The 21,960-nt window shown below is 43.9% G+C and overlaps 1 protein-coding gene across 3 annotated transcripts in view; it reads left to right on the top strand.

Moving 5' to 3' along the window:
* The window catches only part of CPNE8 (copine 8), a 282,884-nt gene that overhangs the window by 214,167 nt on the left and 46,757 nt on the right, over positions 1-21,960 (top strand). For all 3 annotated transcript variants that reach the window (XM_084621135.1, XM_084621137.1, XM_084621136.1), the window contains one exon: positions 3,876-4,003. In XM_084621135.1, the coding sequence (XP_084477261.1) occupies positions 3,876-4,003 (128 nt within the window). The remainder of the gene's footprint in view (positions 1-3,875; positions 4,004-21,960) is intronic.

Genomic DNA, 21,960 nt, shown 5'->3' with positions numbered 1-21,960 from the left:
TATACTTTATATAAAGTACTTTTATATACTTTTTTATACTTTATATAAAGGTAACTGTTTTTTATACTTTATATAAGGTAGGTAACTGTTTTTGTGCTGCACAGGGAACTGTACCACGTAAGCTCATAAAATTCACCGCGTCACTCAATGTGGAGAGGAATATGCAACCGCCTTTGCCCATGGGTTATGATTCCCATACACCTCACTCCAACTCACTGGTTTAGATAAAGCAAAAACAAGTTTATTAACTACAAAAGATAGACATAAAGTGATTATAAGTGATAGCTTGGAATCCCCAGGTGTTTCTTTCACAAGCTAAAAATCCCTTTAGCCTGGGTCCAGCACTTCTGCCAGTCCAGTCTTTGTTCCTCAGGTGTTTCCAGGAGTCTTCTTGTGTCTTCTTGGGAGTGAAGAACACCAGATGATGTCACTCCCTGCCTTATGTAGTTTTTGCATATGGCGGGAACCCTTTGTTCCCAAAGCTTCGTTCTCAGACCAGTCTGTGGGAAAAATAGTGACATCCCAAAATGGAGTCTAGAGACGTGGTCTTATCACATGTCCTTGTAGAGTCATAGTAGCCATTACTTGGAGGCTGTCTGTAACATTCTCAGGAAGGGTCCCCAGGTGGGAGATAAGCTTCTCCTAAGCCCTATTGTTTTTCCTAATGGCTCATTGCCTTGAATAGGCTCTTCCCCACCCACTACTTAGACTTATATTAAAGACAGAGAAATCAACCTCAGAAGAAATAGAAAGATTTCAAAGTCCTGGTAACCATGGAGGAAGGGAGAAGCTGTCCAAGTGTCTGGTAGCACTTCTGGAGTTAGACAGTTTCTTTGATGGGTTCAGCAAAATCTGAGGTACCCTTCTTTTCAGGGATTATTGGAGGTTGTCCAGTGGAATTAAAATAGCTGCCACTTGTCAACCAGATTTCTGATTTCTAGTCCCCAGTTTTCCTGCTACTTCCATTGATATCCAGTAGATAGTTTTGGTATATAACACATTTCTTTCTTTGTCAGAGGTTTTTTACATTTTATTCATTTCAAAGATTGTATTTTGTTTTGAGCGCCCTATTAATTAGAATTCCCTCTTTTAAGAATCTTTTAATACTTTAAGACTATACACAAGTTAGGTGTTTATGCTTCCTTATGCCATATAATTCATAAAATTTCTACAATGCAGCAATAATTTAGAAAGAAAACAGTCCTTTATAGTTCCACAGAATTTGGTGAACATGGTCATACGTTCTTTGATTATATCTAATATATTTTATTTCACATTCTTCAAAGCTTACAATAAAATAAGAAATATTCAAGGACCCAGACAAATTATCCACATATAGAAAGATGGTACATCTGATTGATAAGGCAGATACAGTACGGGTTTTAATTTGGAATGAAAACATGTGCTTTGGACTTGTGGGGTATAAAGAAGTTTGGCCCATGTAACCTTCAGTTTCTTTGGTTCAGACAGGAAGTTATTTCTAGCTTGCATAAATGCTATAGTGTTCACACTCTGTGACTTGATTAACTCTCAACATTATGGGTTTGTCTGCATAGGAAAACATCCTCTTTTTCCATATCCTTGTTTAATCTTCTGGGTGGACTTTTTTAGCCATGCAAAGAAGGCTCCATCCATATATAAATTTATAAAATGGTCTCTGTATTAATCCATTGCACAAAGGTAGTTAAATGATATTGTTTAAACATTCCAGATCAGTTTCCTGAAAATTTCAGATTCAAACTTCACTTATCTCTGTTCCACAAGCAAGATGCAGTGTGGATTGCTGGTTTCCTATTATTTTTGGTTAGATTGAGATAGACATTACTTGGAGGTAAACAAAGGTACATACTGTAACCTTGGTTGTGTCCTTGGTAGGGGAATAAATTGGTAGATTTTCTGATTTAAGGCCAGAAGGTACTCTACTTATTATTCTTAATACACTCAGGGGCCTATTTGAAATCTGTACATCTCACAGGAGGCCATGTTCCCCCTAGTTTGATCTAATGCCAAAGCCCCCTCCTGTTGTCTCTCATGTCTCTCACATACAAAATGAGAAATGAGTACTGCGGAAAGGGATCTGGGGGTCATAGTGAACCACAAGCTAAATATGAGTCAAGAGTGTAACACTGTTGCAAAACAACCAAACATCATTCTTGGATGTATTAGCAGGAGTATTGTAAGCAAGACATGAGAAGTAATTATTCCGCTCTACTCTGTGCTGATTAGGCCTCAGCTGGACTATTGTGTCCAGTTCTGGGTGCCACATTTCAGGAAACATGTGGATAAAGTGAAGAAAGTGTAGAGAAGAGCAAGAAATATTATTCAAGGTCTAGAAAACATGACCTATGAGGGAAGATTGAAAAAATTGGATTTGTTAATCGGGAGAATAGAAGAGTGAGAGGGGACATAACAGTTTTCAAGTACATAAAAGGATGTTACAAGGAGGAGGGAGAAAAATTGTTCTTCTTAACCTCTGAGGATAAAACAAGAAGCAATGATCTTAAATTGCAGCAAGGACGGTTTAGGTTGGACATTAGGAAAAACTTCCTAACTGTAGAGTGGTTAAGCACTGGAATAAATTGCCTAGGGAGGTTGTGGAATCTCCATCACTGGGGATTTTTAAGAGCAGGTTGGACAAACACCTGTCAGGGATGGTCTAGATAATACTTAGTCCTACATTGAGTGCTGGGGATTGGACTAGATGACCTCTTGAGGTCCCTTCCAGTTCTATGAGAAAAACTGTGCAAGAAGAGATCTTTGCACTGTTGAGTAAACAAACAGTGGTGCCAGAACTTTACTGAAGTAAAAGGTGTTGTTTCTGGTATTCCCTTTTTCCCAAATAGAATGCTATCCTGTGCACTCTGAAAATGAAACAAATATTTTGGGAAGATAACATTCCATATGATTGCGCTGGGAAGTATTATCACTACTCTTAACCAACAGACCTAGTTTGGGGCCTTAGATCTTCAAGATGCTTATGTCTACATTTCACTGAAAGAAGACACAGGATATATCTCTGTGTACTTTCAGTCACTAGCAGCATAAGGTGCACTGCCCTTTGAGTATGCAATGATTGCAAGAGTATTCACCAAATGCTTGGTGGTGGTAGTAGTTTAACGTCATGATTGAGGCCTGCGGGTGTTATCTATAGCTGGACAACTGGCTCATAAAATCAAATAATTTCAGAAGTTAAGAGTTTTTTGTAACTACCAGCCTTGAGATTCAGTATGGAATCTTAAACTGGGATTTGACATATTTACATATTATGAAACAAATAAATAGGTTCCTCAAAATTGGCAGCCCATTGTGCATAGGCATTCAGTGTGATAAGTGTTATAGAGATGTAGTAAAAAAAACCTGCCCCAAAAAGCTTAGTCTCAAGTACAAGAATTCCAAGCAGTCCTGTGTCTCCCAGCATAGTGAGATCACAGGTCCCATTTGTCCCCCAGGTCCAATTATGCTCAGGATCAGCTTGCTCAGTAGAGAGCAGAATATTGAAGCCAATAAAAGACTACAGCATCCCTTATGCTTATATACTGTGTATACATTGGGGTCTGGCCATCATATTATTTTTCCTGAAATGTTTTAAATAAGAAATTAAGTAGTAATATATTCCAAAACATGATCCAATAAAAGATATTAGCTCACACACCTTGTCTCTCTCTAATATCCTGGGACCAACACAACTGCATACAGTATTAGTCTTTTGCATACTCCATACAGTATTAGTCTTTTGTTTTATACCTCAGATGAACACAAGATGTTCAGTTAAATATCATATGAGAACTTTCTCTGTATATTGTGATACTGCTTATTTTGATTTGTTACTATTTCAGTTATTAATCAATCTTATCCAATGTTATTTAACTGTTTAGAATGGAAACCCTCAAAATCCCTATTGCAATGGAATTGATGGTGTAATGGAGGCATACTATAGAAGTTTAAAATCTGTACAGCTTTATGGACCAACAAACTTTGCTCCAGTAATTAATCATGTAGCAAGGTAAGTATTCCAACAGTTGCTTTGGAGAAACCGAATATATTGACATCCTATTACCAAAATTGTGACAGGGTCGGGCCAGATGGCTACAGGAGAGTAATAGAAGGCAGGTATATTAGCCCCAGGCTAAGTAGGTCCCTTTTCCCTGGGTAAGGTAACAGGGAAGGTTCTAGAACAATCAGGAACCTTCTGGAGACAATTAAGACAGGCTGATTAGAACACCTGCAGCCAATCAAGAAGCTGCTAGAATCAATTAAGGCAGGCTAATCAGGGCACCTGGGCTTGAAAAGGAGCTCACTTCGGTTTGTGGTGCGCGTGTAAGGAGCTGGGAGCGAGAGGCGCTAGGAGCTGCGAGTCAGGACGCATACTGTTGGAGGACTGAGGAGTACAAGCATTATCAGACACCAGGAGGAAAGTCCTATGGTGAGGATAAAGAAGGTGTTTGGAGGAGGCCATGGGGAAGTAGCCCAGGGAGTTGTAGCTGTTGCACAGCTGTTCCAGGAGGCACTCTAGACAGCTGCATTCCACAGGGCCCTGGGCTGGAACCTGGAGTAGAGGGCGGGCCCGGGTTCCCCCCCCCCACCCCCAAACCTCCCAACTCCTGGTCAGACACAGGAGGAGTTGACCTGGACTGTGGGTTCACGAAAACGGCCAAACTAAGGGCTGCCATGAAGCTCCAAGGCGAGCAAATCCGCCAATAAGCGCAAGACCCACCAAGGTAGAGGAGGAACTTTGTCACACAAAATAATTATTCCGTTGAAAAGACAAACAGAAATAGGACATTAATGTTGAGAAGTCAAGCATTCAATTGTCAGGAAATAGAATTAAGGTTGAAAGTTAAATCTTAATTTTCTGCCTTCATGTGCAATTCTTAACATGGTCTTTCCATATATAATTACATATTGTTTCTCAAATAATTAAATTATTCAAAAAATAATTTCTTTTACAAAATTCTGTACAGTAAACATAGGGATCCTCGGTCTCCTTTCAGTTGCACTTGTTTCACTGAAGAGAGAATTTGGCCTCATGTGCCATACTGTACTATTGTGTACTAGACAGATCTTGGTCCCTCTCCCAGCCCATTTGTTCTACTCCAGCAGCACAGAGGGCCTGGAAAGCTGCCTTAGTTTGGCCCTTGAGGCGACTCTGGGTGCCCTAGAGGCCAGTTTAGTGGGGTTCAGTTGAGAAGGGGTGTCACTGGAGTGTGTTGTGCTTTGGTAATACCTGGCCAGTGTAAGGGCTCTTTGGTGGCCATTACAAGCTAGCATAATTTAGAACAGATCTCAGGCTGATCCAGGTTTATACTGAGGGCACGTTGTAATCAAAGGTGGCTTAAACACATTTTTGTTTATCTCCTCTCCTCCTTGGTAGCAAGATAATCTTGTGCAACTGAGGATCTGGCATCTGACCTGATAAAATGACATTTTAGGAGATGAAATATTTTAATTTTATTAAATTTGTATTTTTCATTTGTCTTGTTTTGCTGTTTTAGCACCTTCACCTCTTTTGAGGAAAAACAAAGTATGTTACAATCAGTTGTCTGGAAAATGGAAAAATATTTCACAAAAAAAATTTCATATTTTTGTAGTTGTTTGTTTTACAGGGTCCTAAGTGGAAGAATTTAAGTTTTCACCAAATATTTTTTTATTTTGACATTTTGAATTTTAAAATGTTTCTCCCCCTCCCCCTTCCTCTTTTCTTCCCTCTTTGCCACAGAATACAATAATATGAATAACATTCAGGGGTTGGGTGGGTTGATTAGTTGAACTTTCCTACTTTTCCTTTTGCTTCTCTAACTTTTCCAAAGTTGAGTAGATTTTGAGAAGTTAGAGGGGGCAAAAGGAAAAATTAAATTAGAAAGAGAGAAATGGAAAAAAAGAACAATGGAAAATAATCTAGACAAGCACACTATCTCATTCGGTGGCAGAAAGGAAAAAAGGCACAGAAAGAGGGGGGAAAACTAAATGTTGAAAATTTGATATTTTGAAAATTCCTGGTTCAGTGAAAATCCAGAAAACTCGTAGAGAAAAGTTAGAAAAATGGAATAAATATTCAAAAGAGAAATGAGAAGGTGCTTGGAATCTTTCTGAACTATTGTCTCTTATCTGTATGTTAGGAACAATTTTTCCATTATGAAGGGATATATTTTACAACTTCCCATTTCACCAAACTAAGTTATGTAGTAGAGAAAACTTAGTCCCTTTCCTCCAAAACATAAGATAGATACGAGAAATATACCAGTTAAGAGTTCTACAGAGAATTAATACATGCTTTAATCCCCAGTGTGGCTGATAAGCACCTTACTCAAATGGACTATCAGATTTGTTTGTCTCTTTCTGCTGATTGGGGAAGGGATGTTGTAGTGTTGTAACATTGTCATCAGAAGTACTCCTGCGTTTCTGAAGAGATTTTCTGTGGAAAAAAACTAAAATGAAAAGTAAGGATGATGGCCAAAAAGTGCAGTCATTAGTGCAGGACAGGTTTGTGCTTCCTGTAGCCGGGGAAGGTCTCTGTTGCAGAGTTGTAACTAAGCATTTTATCACCTGGGGTGAACAATCATATTTGCTCCCCCTAGAGGTGCTGTGGGGGGGGGGGGGCATGCAGGGCCACATGCCCGGCCACATGCCCTCCCTCCCAGAATTCTGCCTCCCATTTGGCACAGAGGTTTTCAAACTGTGGGGCACACCTTCCGAGGGAGATGCACCCCACAGTTTTAAAACGGTTACCTTCTACTAGAGGCCAGCAGATCGGAAGCTGGTGGGAGCTGCTCGGTCTGCTCAGGCCCCTGGCTCTCTGTGCTGTGGGAGCCGGAGTGCTGGCTGGCTGCCAAGCAGCCTTCCCTGCCCTGTTCCCCGAGTCAGGCCACCTCTGCGAACCCAGGCACTCCCCAGGCAGAGCGGTGGCACTGCTCCGAGCTCCTGACACCCTCTTGCCTCTGCCCCAAAGGAGCTTGGTGCCAGCCGGCAATGCCCCCTTTAACCAGCCACTGTGCATAAGATTGCCATAAGATTTTCCCTGGAGCACTCATTCCCCTGGGGCCCCTGCCTCACAGCAGCATGGTCACAGCACACTCGCTGCCCAGGGGCCTGCCATTGCAGCCTGGTCACTCTCGCCACACTCCCTACACACAGAGTAGAACTACCCATTGCGAGCCCAGCAGCCAAGGAGAGCAGTGACACAGCCTGAGCTCAGCCACGTGAGACTGGTGCCCAGCCCAGGGGCTGGGGGCAGGCAGCTGCTGACAGGGTGGATTCGCTCCTGCCAGCTCCAGAAACCAAGGCCATGAGAACAGAGCAACTCCTAGGGTTACCATATTTCAAATTTCCAAATAAAGCACATTAACTGGGGAAGGGGGATGGGGTCCTGGAGGGGTGTCTGTGTGCTGGGAGGGATATTTGGAGAAGGTATTTGTAGGGCACTGGAGGGGGTAACTGCGACAGGGGTACCCACTGGAGATGGGTTGCCAATGCTGGGCTGGGGATGGACTGACTTAATGGAGGAGCCCTAGCTGCTGCTCCCACGGGGATACTGCCTGCAGGGCTCCTGCTTCTCCCGCCCCTTCTCTTACCCATCCCATCCCATTTATCTTCATAAATGATCTGGAGGATGGTGTGGATTGCACTCTCAGCAAATTTGCGGATGATGCTAAACTGGGAGGAGTGGTTGATACACTGGAGGGCAGGGATAGGATACAGAGGGACCTAGACAAATTGGAGGATTGGGCCAAAAGAAATCTGATGAGGTTCAATAAGGATAAGTGCAGGGTCCTTCACTTAGGACGGAAGAACCCAATGCACAGCTACAGACTTGGGACCGAATGGCTAGGCAGCAGTTCTGCGGAAAAGGACCTGGGGTGACAGTGGACGAGAAGCTGGATATGAGTCAGCAGTGTGCCCTTGTTGCCAAGAAGGCCAATGGCATTTTGGGATGTATAAGTAGGGGCATAGCGAGCAGATCAAGGGACGTGATCGTTCCCCTCTATTCGACATTGGTGAGGCCTCATCTGGAGTACTGTGTCCAGTTTTGGGCCCCACACTACAAGAAGGATGTGGATAAATTGGAGAGAGTCCAGCAAAGGGCAACAAAAATGATTAGGGGTCTGGAACACATGAGTTATGAGGAGAGGCTGAGGGAACTGGGATTGTTTAGTCTGCAGAAGAGAAGAATGAGAGGAGATTTGATAGCTGCTTTCAACTACCTGAGAGGTGGTTCCAGAGAGGATGGTTCTAGACTATTCTCAGTGGTAGAAGAGGACAGGACAAGGAGTAATGGTCTCAAATTGCAGTGGGGGAGGTTTAGGTTGGATATTAGGAAAAACTTCTTCACTAGGAGGGTGGTGAAACACTGGAATGCATTACCTAGGTAGGTGGTAGAATCTCCTTCCTTAGAAGTTTTTAAGGTCAGGCTTGACAAAGCCCTGGCTGGGATGATTTAATTGGGGATTGGTCCTGCTTTGAGCAGGGGGTTGGACTAGATGACTTCCTGAGGTCCCTTCCAACCCTGATATTCTATGATTCTATGATCCCCTTTCCCTACTGTCCTCTGCTGTTCCATCCCCCACCCCCTACTCCCACATACCCCTCTCCTTGCCCCATTTCCCTATCCCATTATCTTTCCTCTGCCCTATCCCATTCCCCTTCCTTCCTCACTTCCACCCCCACCCTTGCCCTGCTTCTCCTCCTGCCTGCGGGCACTCACCTTTGTACAGAAAACAGGATTGTGGCCATATAGGGCATCCAGCGTAGGTAGAAAGGGAAGCCAACTGGCACTAGGACCCAGGAGGTGGCGTACAGCTGCAGAGGCAGCAATAAACAGCTCTGGACCAGGACCAGACCCCTGTTTGGGGCGGGGGGAGGGGTAAGCCCCCTCCAAAAAAACTATGCTCATGGACTTCAGCCAACACTGCTGGGCCTAATCCTGAACAGGGAGGGGGCTGATGCTGCTGGGCCCAATTCTGCGCTGCCCAAGTTCTGCACCCATGACAGCACTGTGTCCTGAGCAGCTGCCCTTCTCGCCCCTCCCTAGTTATGGCCCTGTTCTGTTGGAAAGGACATCATACGACAGGTGTCTGGAACGTCCCCTCACTATTCCCTCAGAGGTTAAGGGATTGAGATGGGAACTCTAGACAGCCTAGAAGATCAGCTGGCAGAGAAGATAAGCAGAAGACGCTCAGCAGCAGCCACATATTCCTGATCCTTCTTCCTCTTACTGGTCCTGCCCAAGATCCTCAGTAGGACTATTTCTGTAAATGTTCATTCTCTTTTTCACCATGATACCACTCAGATTAACCCTGAAGTTAATGGTAGAATAGAGAGGAGAAGGTGTTTTTGCCTGCACCCAGAATCTCAAGTTCAGAATGACTCTTTGTGGAGGACAAATCATGCAGTTTTGGGGATCATGGTCAGCTATAAAATAGACAGTAATATACAAGGTGTAGATAATTTGCCTCCAATCAGTAATATTAGGAGTTCATCCAAAAGCTTTAGCACCAGTAATCTTACAGGATGAGTATCTTCATATCACAGTAGACTTCATCCTTCACCAATATTTATGTTCTCCTGTGAGTGCTTGCTCATGTCCATTCCAGTGCAGATGTGCGTGTGCTGTGTGCACCGCTGCCAGAAAGTTTTTCCCTCAGTGGTATCCATCAGATTGGCTCTGGTGCCCCCTGGAGTCATGCCCTCATGGCGCAGTATATAGGGATTTGCTGACCTGCCACCCTTTCAGTTCCTTCTTTCCATCCGTCATGGTTGCTGGAACTTCTGCTCATTCTTGCTCTTGCAAGTACTCTCCCCAGTGGACTTTGTTTTTCCTGTAAATAGTTGAAAAATGAGTAGTTAATTGTTATAGTTAGTATTAGTTAGTAGTAATAAAGTAGGACCCCTCTGAATGGGGTTCTCCCCCATCCCTGGCACCAGGGCTTGCCTCGGTCTAAGGGCTTCAAGCCATGTGAGGCTTGCCACAAGCCTATGCCCATTAGTGACCCCCCACTCAGCTTGCCTCAGGTGCTTTGGGGAATCTCACCTGTGTGACCGCGGCAGGATTTGTAAAGGGTTCAAACCCTGTAGCCAGAAAGAAAGAGACTAAAGGAGGGAGAGCCATAGGCACACGGGACTGGCACTTCCATCTATACCAGAGGCATTCCAGGCAGCACAGGACTTATGTCCCTGCTGGTACTGCCATCTGACACCAGGCATGAATCAGTGCTGGAGGCACGAACAGCTAAGGCACTGAGACCCCAGGTGCCGTCAAAGGGTAAAGCAGCAATTGATGCCGCAGCACCAGTCACCCCCTTTCGGCACCACTCGCTGATGCCATCTGGCACCGCTCCCCCATAGTCATTGGGGAGTAAATCCTGACCCTCAGATTCAAAGCCGAAATCCTACAGCTCCCACAGGAGCCGACACCGGTCTGACCACCGGTACCCAATGGCCGATTTGGGCCAGGGGGGTTCCACCAGTGGCCTGGCTGGCACACACTGATGCCTGTAATGGCTATTTTGGACTCGTTTCACTTTTCATAAGACCCAAGGATCTCAGTCAAGGAGGTCATACTCTGTTGCATCGGGGGGTAGAGCCTCACCACCTCCTCCTGCGGTACAGGAACAGGGCCCAGGTACTGAGCCCAGTACCATACCTCAGGGACCAGCACCATTGGATGTGCTAGGTGCTGATGGATAGAAGCAAGGCCTGGTGCCAGTCCTAGCATCCTCTTCCTCAGACAAGGTGGTAGTGGGAACCTCCATTGCACCCACACAGGATGACCACAGGGTGCACCAAGATCTACTAAGGAGGTTAGCCCAAAACCTGGGGATCCAGGTGGAGAAGATTGCAGAGACCTCCCATGCCCTAGTGGACATCTTGACTCCTTCAGTCACCTCACGGGTAGCTTTGCCTCTGGATAGTGCCATTCTGGAGCCTGGTAAGGCACTGTGGCAGACTCCTGCCTCCTTTCAACCCATGTCAAAAAGGGTGGAGAGGAAATATTTTGTACCACGGAAGGGCTTTGACTAACTATATACTGATCTTCCTCCAAGATCGTTAGTGGGAGAAGCAGGGGCACCAGAGACCTACCCCCCCAAGGGTAAGGATGCCAAGAATCTGGACCTCTTTGGCAGAAAAATCTACTTGAAGGAGGCTCCAACTTCATATTGCCAACCAGCAGGTGCTCCTTAGCTATTATGACTTTAACTCCTAGGGCACAATAACAAAATTTAATGAGTTGCTGCCACAGGAATTCAGGGCTCAGTTCTTGGTTCAAGTCAAGGAAGGCAGAGCAGTGGCGCAAGCAGCACTGGATGTGGCCAACTCAGCTGCTCGGATCATGGCTTTGGCTGTGGCTATGAGAAGAAGCTTGTAGCTGCAGGCCTCGAGTCTCCCACATGAAGTGCGGCAAACTATCCAGGACCTTCCATTTGAGGGCACGGCACTCTTTTCGGAGCAGACAGACTCCAAGCTCCACAGCTTGAAAGACTCCAGGGCCAGTTTCTGGGAAGTCTCTGGGACTGCACACACCGGACCCATTGAGAAAGAATTTTATGCCTCAGTCTCTGCCTCATTTCTACCAGCCTCAGTCGAGGCAGGATTATAATAGGAGGCAGGGCAGGAGCTACAAGAAGAGGCCTCCTTCCAAACCCTTGTTGGTTCACAGACCAGGGCCTGCCAGACAATTCTAAACAGGCCTTCTGAGGATGTGCCCAAGGATGCCATACCAGGACAGTGTCTGGATCCAACCTCCCCAATTTATGTTGACCAGCTATCCCATTTCCATTGGGAATGAGCCCATATCACCTCAGATCGCAGGGTGATACACATTATACGACTGGGATCCACTCTGCAGTTCAGTTTTTCCCGTCCTTCCCACTCTCTCTTCACCTCCCTGTTCAGGGAGCCTTCTCTGATTCAAGAAGTGCGCAAAAGCTCCTGCAAATGGGAGCGGTAGAGGAGGTTCCTCCAGAGCTAAAGGGCAGGGATTTTACTCCTGATATTTTCTAATCATGAAGGCCAGTGGCGGACTCAGACCCATACTGGACCTGCAAAACCTCAACACATTCATGAAGAAGCTAAAGTTCCACAGGGTCTCCTTGACTTCCATTATCCCCTCTCTGGATCCAGGAGACTGGTATGCCGCACTCAACTTAAAGGTTGAGTATTTCATATTTCAGTCTTCCAAGGCCATAGAAGATGCCTTTGTTTCATTGTGGGTCAAGTACACTACCAATTCACAGTACTTCCATTCGGCCTGTCAGCAGCCACTCGGGTTTTCAGGAAGTCCATGGCAGTGGTCGTGGCCTTCCTAAGAAAACAGAGTGCAGGTGTACCCTGACCTCAATGACTGGTTGATCAGAGATCGGACCAGGGCTCAGGTGAAGGCAGACATACGACTGATACTGTCAACCTTCCAGAAGTTTGGGCTGTTGTTAAACATGCAGAAATGGATTCTTTCTCACATCCAGAGGATAGAATTCATAGGGGCAGTCCTTGACTCAGTCCAAGTCAGAGCCTTTCTACTGGATGCCAGGCTCTAAGCTCAATCGTAGAGAGCCTCAGAAAACAATCCATCACCATGGCAAGAAACTGCCCGAAGCTCTTGGGGCATATGGTGTCATGCATGTACATGGTGAAGCACACAAGGTTGCAACTCAAACCTCTTCAGGCCTGGCTAGTATCAGGGTATCAACTAGGTGAGGACTGCTTAGACAGGATGGTCACAATTCCCCCCTCGGTGATTGCCTCCCTCTTACGGTGGTTGGATCCGGGGGTAGTATGCACAGGCGTTCCATTCACGAAACCTCAGCTGTCGATGTCTCTAGTCACCAATGTTTCCACACTGGGTTGGAGAGCTTACCTGTGGATCCTCAGGACACAAGGCCTCTGGTCCCAGGAGGAGCTCTTGCTACACATCAGTGTGACAGAACTCAGAGCAGTGTGCCTTGCCTGCCAAACGTTCCAGCCCCACCTGGAAAGCAAGTGTATGTCGGTGCTTACAGACAACATGACAGCGATGTTCTGTATAATCAGACAGGGTGGAGTGTGCTCCTCTCACCTATGCCAGGAAGGCCTCCGCCTCTGGGAATTCTGCATAACCCACTCGATCCACCTTGAAGCTTCTTATCTTCCAATGGCCCAGAACAAGTTAATGGATTGTCTCAGAAGATCCTTCTCTAATCACAAGTGGTCCATTCGCCCGGATGTTGTGAGGGCCATGTTCCAGAGGTGGGGAAATCCCTGGATAGACCTGTTTGCAAAGAAGCGCAACAGAAAGTGTCTGCAGTTCTGTTCCTTTCAGAATCACTGGGCTCGATCACAGACACGTTTCTTCTCCCTTGGAAGGAACATCTCTTCTATGCATTCCCTCCCATTCTGCTCATACACAAGGTCCTGCTGAAGGCCAGAATGGAAAGAGCGAGCCTGATCCTGATAGTGCTGGCCTGGCCACATCAGCACTGGTTCACCACTCTTCTGGACTTCTCGGTGGAAACACCAATCACCCTACCTCCATTTCTGGATCTAATCTCTCAGGATCACAGACACTTACATCATCCAAACCTCGAGTCCCTCCATCTAAGAGTCTGGAAGCTTCATGCTGAATCCCTTGGAGGTAACATGCTCAGGTCCGGTTCAATAAGTTCATTTACGGAGCAGAAAGCTACTCACCATGACCACGTACCTGGCCATATGGAAAAAGTTCTCAATCTGTTTAGTGCAGAAAGACGTCTCTCCCTCCCAAACATCAGCACCGTGTATTCTGAGCTGTTTGCTACATCTGAAACAGCAAGGGCTATTGGTATCTTCAATTAGAGTACACCTGGCAGCAATTTCAGCTTTTCACCCAGCGGTGAACGGCAGGTCTATTTTTTTCTAAGTCACTCTGTAGCCACTTTCTTAAGGGACTGGACGGGCTGTACCCACAAGTGTGGCAGCTGATCCCTCCCTGGGACCTTACCTTGGTACTATCAAGATTCATGGGACCCCCATTCAAGCCCTTGGCAACATGCTCTTGTCATGGAGGGCCTTCCTCATGGCCATCACGTCAGACAGGAGGGTTTCAGTGATTAGGGCCCTCACATCAGAGCCCCCATACACAGCTTTCTTCAAGGATAAGGTCCAGCTGTGCCCTCACCCAGCCAGCACAGTTCCACAATAACCAGGACATTTTTCTCCCAGTCTTGTACCTAAGACCGCACACCAGTAGCCAGGAGCAGAGTCTCCACTTGTTAGATGTCAGGAGAGCACTGGCTTTCTACATAAAAAGAACCAAATCGTTTAGGAAGACTACTCATCTCTTAATGGCAGTGGCTGACAGGATGAAAGGCCTTCCAGTCTCAGTCCAGAGAATTTCATTGTGGATCACTTCTTGTATCCACGCATGCTACGACCTGGCAAAAGTCCCTGCTCCAGCCCTGATGGCACATTCCACAAGGGTGAAGAAGCGTCTTCAGCCGCATTTGTGGCACAGGTTCTCATCCATGATATCTGCAGAGCAGCAATATGTCCATGTCTTTGCAACTCACTATGCCATCATGCAGCAGGCCAGAGACGATGCTGGATTTGGCAGAGCAGTGCTAGAGTCTGTTTGTTGTTGAACTCTGAACCCACCTCCTACATCTTTGGGAGTCACCTACATTGGAATGGACATGAGCGAGCACTCAAAGAAGAAAAGATGGTTACTAACCTTCTCTAACTGTTGTTCTTTGAGATTTGTTGCTCATGTGCATTCCAAAACCTGCCCTCCTACTTCTCTGTCAGAGTTAGCCGTCAAGAAGGAACTGAAGAGTCAGCAGGATGGTAGATCCGTATGTACAGCGCCATGAGGGCACAACTCCAGGAGGCACCAGAGCTGACCCAATGGATGCCACTGAGGAAAAAACTTTCCACCGGCGGTGCATGCAGCACGCGCACAGCTACACTGGAATTCACATGAGCAACACATCTCAAAGTGCAACGGTTACAGAATGTTAGTAATCATCTTTTTTCCATTGGGGAATTTTATAGTACAGTGGCAGGCCCTTCAGATTAGGAAAGTGCCATGTTTTTTTCTCAAAGATCATGGTCATCATTGCAGCAAAACCAAGGAAGAACAAAATTGTATTTCTCTACCACTTGTAAGATTTTCTGATTTTGGTTCCATCAGTTGAATCAGGCAGGAGAGCTGTCAAATGCAGTTGAAAAGTGGCGTCTTCTGTTCAATTACTTAACCATCTGTGACAGGGCATACCTATCCCACACCAGCGCCAAAAGGGTTAACTCTGCTTTGCAAGCTGAGGAAGCCCCGCCCCTCCAACCCTGCTGGTCATACTCGTCCTGGAGGCAACATATAAAAGGTAGCAGCCCAGCTCAGTCTGGAGAAACTACTGACCGGGAAGGACTCAGGCTGAAAGCTCCCTGCAGGGAGTTGCTACAAGTCCCAACCTTGGGACTACGGCTCACAGAGTTCCTGACTGGAGACTCCAGGCTGCCCGACAAGTCCAGAGAAGGGATGGGACCGGTGGGAGCTCGGCCATTTGAGGACCACAGGGACCTGGGGAAACCGGGAGTTTCGACGTGGGGGAAAGGGTAAGAAGCGGCCCAGGGGACTCCAACTCCTTTGCCAGTGAGTGAACCGGGAGACCAGTCAGCATGTTTCGGGAGAATCCCTGCTGACTTGGTGGTCAGCTCCCCCACTACTGCCAGGGCCCTGGGCTGGGGCTCGGAGGAGCAGGGAGGGCCCAGGGTGCCACACCCTCCTGAGTGGTGCCCCACTCCGCCAACAGGCCGCACAGCCTCACAGAAGTGGGCTACTTTACTGACTCTGGCCATTGGTCTACACTGCCCTTGCAGGAAGGGCTGCTCACTGACTCTGGCCATTGAGCCACGCTGCCCTGACGGGAAGGGCTGTTTATTGACTCTAGTCACTAGGCAGTACTACCCCATGTTACAGTAAGGCTCATCAGCGTAGGATGTAACCGACTGCAGAATCACCTCCGCCCTTCTTTTTAACTCTACATGACCCAACAACACCCAATGACGGGATGTACCTACCCCACGACACCATCTGAAAAGCACTGTTCAGTCAATTCAGACCTTGATTTAGCTGCTGGGAATCCAAGCCTAATTTAGTTCTAAAGCAGGGAAAGTCTTCCCTCTCCCAGGGAAAATCTAGATGGCATGCAACATGGTATGCTTAGCAATCAGATTACACAGATCATCGCAGAGAGTGACTTAGTATTCAAAGTCTCCTTGTCTCTTCTCTGGTGCTAACTTTTTCTACATATTATCTTGTTCTCTCTACCTTACCTTCCTTCAACACTTTTAAAGCAGTCCCATGCCAATCAAGAATTCTCCCTTCCATCTTTCTGGTCTAAGGCTCTGAACAACCCAGAAAGGAATCGGTATTATGAGCGTTTCTATGTTTGGTTTAGGAAATATGATTGCCTTTTCGTTTTATTGTTCGGTCCCAAGTTATGAGAGAATACTGGATTGGGAAACATATGACCCTGAAAAAGCCCAAAGGTATTCTGAGTCCAGACCATATATAGGCTCATTCTGCAAGAGGCATTCCTTCTTGAATGAGAGGAGGGAAAGGATTTACCAAGCAGCAGAGTAATATTTTCTCCACATCTTCATAAAGAATTGTAGAACACCCTCTTTTATTGCAGTGGATGCAGGGCATACAGAGTCCTTTGGTGTATCAAGCAAACATAGAGCCTTATGATTCTCTACTCATTTACGTTAATGTAAATGTGGAGTAACTTCACTGCATTAAACTGGTATAGCAGAGTGGAGAATTGGGTTCATAGTTTTTTCCATGACATTTTTCTAAATAATGCTTTCTCCTCCTGACATTGATATCCAGTTACGATTTTTTTTTTCTAATAGAGGGCTCCTGTACAAATCCCATTCGTTCTGAGTTGATAAACTTATGACTGCAGAAATGTGAATTTTTACCTGTTAATTTTTCTGAATCTTCATTTCTTGAACTTGGAAGAATTTATCCATACTGTAAAAAGAATACTGGTTTCAACAAGTAAACTTTTTTGAGTTTCTTTTAAGTTTAGTTTGTGGCAATCTGGAGTGTGAATCAACCCCACACTAGTCTGTTGCACACTAACTATTTCTGTGGACCTTCCTAACCCACACTAACAGTTCCTTAGTGCACTTTGATCTAGTGCCATTTCAAAGTGGGGTAGATCGAAGCGCACTACAGAACTTTTAGTGCATTGCAGCCAGGTTCATATGGACACCTTAATGCACATCCGGCTGGATGGAATAGACTTGCATCCCAGTTTGTTGCAAACTAAATATTCATGTAGACAATCCTATAGAAGTTTAGTGGAAAATAAGATTTTACTTAACATCATAATATTAGCTATAGAAATTTTAGTCAGGGAAGAGAATGTTGTTGCACCTGGCCTGTTACACAGAAAGTCAGACTAGATGATCTAATGTCCATTCTGGCGTTAAAAAAAAAAATCTGTGAAAACAATAAGAGATCTTAAATTCATATACCAGGCCAGAAGGAACCATTGTGCTCCTGTATAACATAGGTCATGGAAATTCCCGGAAATAATTTCTAGAGCATATCTTTTAGCAAAACATCCAGTCAGTGATTGAGAATCCAATGTGATGTGCCAGTGGTTAATTACTCTCCCTTTTAAAAATTTACACCTTATTTCCAGTCTGAATTTGTCTAGCTTCAACTTCCAGACATTGGATCATGTTATACCTTTCTCTGCTTGACTAAAGAGCCCATTATTAAATATTTGTTCTTCGTGTAGGTACTTCAAACTGTAATCAAGTCACCCCTTGACCTTCTCTCTGTTAAGCTAAACAGTGTTCCATGACACTATTATTGCAAAACATGTTTTCTGATGCTGTAATCATTCTTGTGGCTCTTCTCTGAATCCTCTCCAATTTATCAACATCCTTCTAGAATTGTGGACACCAGAATTCAACATGGTGTTCCAGCAGCAGTCACACCATGTGAAATACAGAGGTAATATAACCTCACTGCTCCTACTCAAGATTCCAGTTTATGCATTCAAGGCTTAAAGTCAAGTGCAAATCCTACCTGTCAGACAATATAAGGAAGTCTTCTGTGTTGAACTGAAGAAGCCAAGAACAAACTAAAATGTAAGAATTCTCATTTGTGAAGTCAGCATAAGAGTCTGAATGACTACTTTTTGCACAATTTTGATATAAATTCAACTACTTTAATTAGGTTTTTGTATAGAAGATAGTAATAGCAACATCTGTCTCTATCATTGATGTGGCATGGTATAAAAAGGATTTTATAAAGACGTTAAGAATTGCCACATTCTCAATCCTGCTAGTAGATATCCAGGTACGCATTAAAGAGCATTCAATAACCTCTGCTATTTTGCATGTGTGCACAAACATAGTAGTTTATTTTATAAGCTACACAGTGATGCACATCTGTATATGTAAATGAAGAATCAAGTTCAAATTGTTCATCCGTCTTAACTATAGTGGGTTTTTTCCAGATAAAAATCTGAACAGGAACTGTAGGCTGGTTGGTCCTTTTTACTTTATTGCAAAAGATTTATCTACTGTATTATTTTAAAAAAAAAAGGGGGGGCAGTTCTAGAAAAATCATTCAGGAGGAAATCCTGAATAGCTGAATGTATAGCTTGGTAAGTGGCAGAAGTTCTCAGTTTTTTTTTCATCCCCTCATTCAATTGCATGGAATAGATCCTATCTAGATGCACTCCGCTTCCTGCCAGTTCCCATGGCTAGTCCCAGGAGGTGCCAGGCACGCTGCACTTCAAAGAAGTCACCGTGCAGTAATGTAATATTCCTGGCATCTGAAAAAGATCAACTGATTGCAAATATACTTCAGCAGAAAACCACAGAACAAGGAATATGAACTAGCTGGTGTCCCTCTTCTCTCCCTGCCACCTGTGAGAGTGAAAGTGTTTTTTTTAAAGTTGCTAGACACCAAGTAATTTTATCCAAAAAAGGACTAAAATGTCTAGAGAAAAAAGAAATGGTGGGTCAGCTCATAATAAACTCAATCTCTGAATGCCAGTTCAGGAATGTGATTCCTGCTATTTCAGGCATATGGGGCTCTTAGGGGACACCATGGTTAAAAACAAGCAAATCATCACAATAATTAACTGTGGGTATTTTATCTTTAAAGAAAGGAACCACAGAAACCAAAGCAAACAGAACATAAATGATAAATAATGCTTACTTAAATTGCAGTCTCTTCTGTATGTGTCTCTGTGGAAAGCTTTTGACAGAGATTACATCTTTAAGATTGGGCCTGCCTCTGGTGGAGGCACTTCTCTCTTTGGAAGTTAAGACCAAAGTATATTATTTCCAAAATTAGTAGAGAGTCCAGTCATAGTGTATCTTGAGTAACTAAAACAGTTTATAGATCAGAAAAATAATTTTGTTTAAGGGTAGGTGAGTCCTATTTGGTTTACCATATATAACCTAAACAGTTTATAAATGGGCAAAGGTGAGTAAAAATTAATTAACATTAAGAACTGTAATCCGAATTAAATCCCATTAGTTCTCTCTCTTTACCAATATTAGACCTAACTAGGATTACCTGGTCTAACCATTCGGTATTTTAACAGGAGAAGTTGTTAATATCTTAAATTAAAATAGTATTTCAATATCCCATTAAAATTATTACAAGAAAATTCAGATCTAATTCCTTGACAATGCTATGGTTAATTTCTATCTCACCAATTCATGTTGAAGACCTGGGGATGTTTCTGAACTGGGGGGGAGGGTCGCTTTTTCTTGATGCGGCTCAGTGACTGTTCTTTTATTGGCTGTCTTAATTTGGCAGTTGCCAAAATAGTGGCAGTTGCTGTTTGCTTGCCAGATGAGCTGTGACTGCTGTAAAGTTGAGGATGGGAGCAAAGTGCATACTGCTTGCTTGCTTACTATAGAGATTTTTATACTCTTCTTTCATAATTTTGCTGGTGGTGCAAGACATACCTATTTTTAGGGCTTGGCTGGATTTAAATTAGTTGTTTTCATTCTTATGTTTGCTCAGTATCTTTGTGCAATATCCTTAGGAGCTGTAGCTCACGAAAGCTCATGCTCAAATAAATTGGTTAGTCTCTAAGGTGCCACAAGTACTCCTTTTCTTTTTGCGAATACAGACTAACACGGCTGTTACTCTGAAACCTGTCATTAGGAGCTTATGTAGCCCATTAATGCATATGCATTAGGATTATAAATTTATCTTAATTTGATAGTTATATTGCTTTTGTCTCTGTGGCAGGAAGTTATCAGAACATTTTTAAAGTTAAGAGTTTTAATGCTTTCCTTTATTTAGTCCATTTTCTGAGCTATTTCTTCAGCTTTTTTAGTATCTAATATAAATTGAATTTCTGTCTTCAGACTAGAATAGTCATTAAATAAGTCATTGTCTTTTCTTAACAGTCTTGGAGAGGTGATTTTCTTTCTGAGTTGGGTGAAGGAGTTGCTTAAGCATTGTCAAATAACTAGTTATTTTCCCAATTAATATAAGTATTCTATACTTACATGGCTTCTTGTAGTTAGCAACCAGTCCGCATGGTCATTAGATTCAAAGTTGGTACATACTGCCTTTTATTATTTACATATCATTAGAAGCTTTGATACAAAATATTTGCAAATATGCATTTCAAAATAAGCTTAGCAATTTAAGTATTTAAGGAATAAAAAAGAGGGTTGTTCCAAATGAGTTAGGGCTTGTCTTCATGGTGTGTGGACCTGCACTAGGGGGATATAAATTCAAGTGTGCACTAGTGTGTTGCACACTAACTGGCCTGTGTGGATTTGCTGGCGTGTACTAAATGGTCCCTAGTGCGCGTTAATGTAGTCCCATTTCAAACAGTGCTACATTAAAGCACACTAGGAAATTTTAGTGTGTACTAGAATTCACACCCCTCTATTGCACCACTCGTGTAAGCAAGCCTCAGCTAAGAGGAACCAACATTTTCAACCATCATTGTTTTCTTAGTTTGAAGAATGAAAACTTTAGAGTGTTTGTAAAAGAAATGTTTCAGAGTAGCAGCCGTGTTAGTCTGTATCCAAAAAGAAAAGGAGTACTTGTGGCACCTTAGAGACTAACCAATTTATTTGAGCATAAGCTTTCGTGAGCTACAGCTCACTTCATCGGATGCATTCAGTGGAAAATACAGTGGGGAGCTTTACACACACAGAGAACATGAAACAATGGGGGTTACCATACAGACTGTAACAAAAGTGATCAGGTAAGGTGAGCTGTTACCAGCAGCAGAGGAACAGCAGTGGAGGGGCGGGAAATAAACATGGGGAAATAGTTTTACTTTGTGTAATGACCCATCCCCTCCCAGTCTTTATTCAAGCCTGAGTTAATTGTATCCAGTTTGCAAATTAAATTCCAATTCAGCAGTCTCTCGTTGGAGTCTGTTTTTTTGAAGACTCCAATGAGACATCGTTCCTCAGACGTTCTTGTCAACTGATGGAAATGGCCCACCTTGATTATCACTACAAAAGGTTCCCCCCTCTCCCCCGCTCTCCTGCTGGTAATAGCTCACCTTACCTGATCACTTTCGTTACAGTCTCTAAGGTGCCACAAGTACTCCTTTTCTTTTTGTAAAAGAAATGTATTTCAGTATGAATTTTGTAGGTGTTTTAACTGATGTTTTTTCTTGCAAAACAGAGGTGGGTCTAAAGAAAAAGCCCACTTCTGTGTCTTAGTTTATAGCTCTGATAACACATCCCTATACTTCTCTTTGGAATAACCTGGAAAAAAAATCCTCATTTTTTTGCGCTACCAGGTCTTTCTCTAAAACATAAAACTCTTTAAAAAGTTTGTTTTCTTGAGACAAAGATCATATGTAAACCAGACTAGTGGGTCTTGTACAAGGGGAAGTGTCCTGTTCTTTGAGAAGATGCTCTTTTGCCTTTTGACCAAAATTGCCCTATGACCTGCCATTTATGGCATTTACAACTGGCAACTAAAATTTCTGT

Source organism: Lepidochelys olivacea, assembly GCF_965140295.1.
Source record: "Lepidochelys olivacea isolate rLepOli2 genome assembly, chromosome: 1".
Lineage (NCBI taxonomy): Eukaryota > Metazoa > Chordata > Testudines > Cheloniidae > Lepidochelys > Lepidochelys olivacea.
This window is presented reverse-complemented; position numbering and strand designations above follow the sequence as displayed.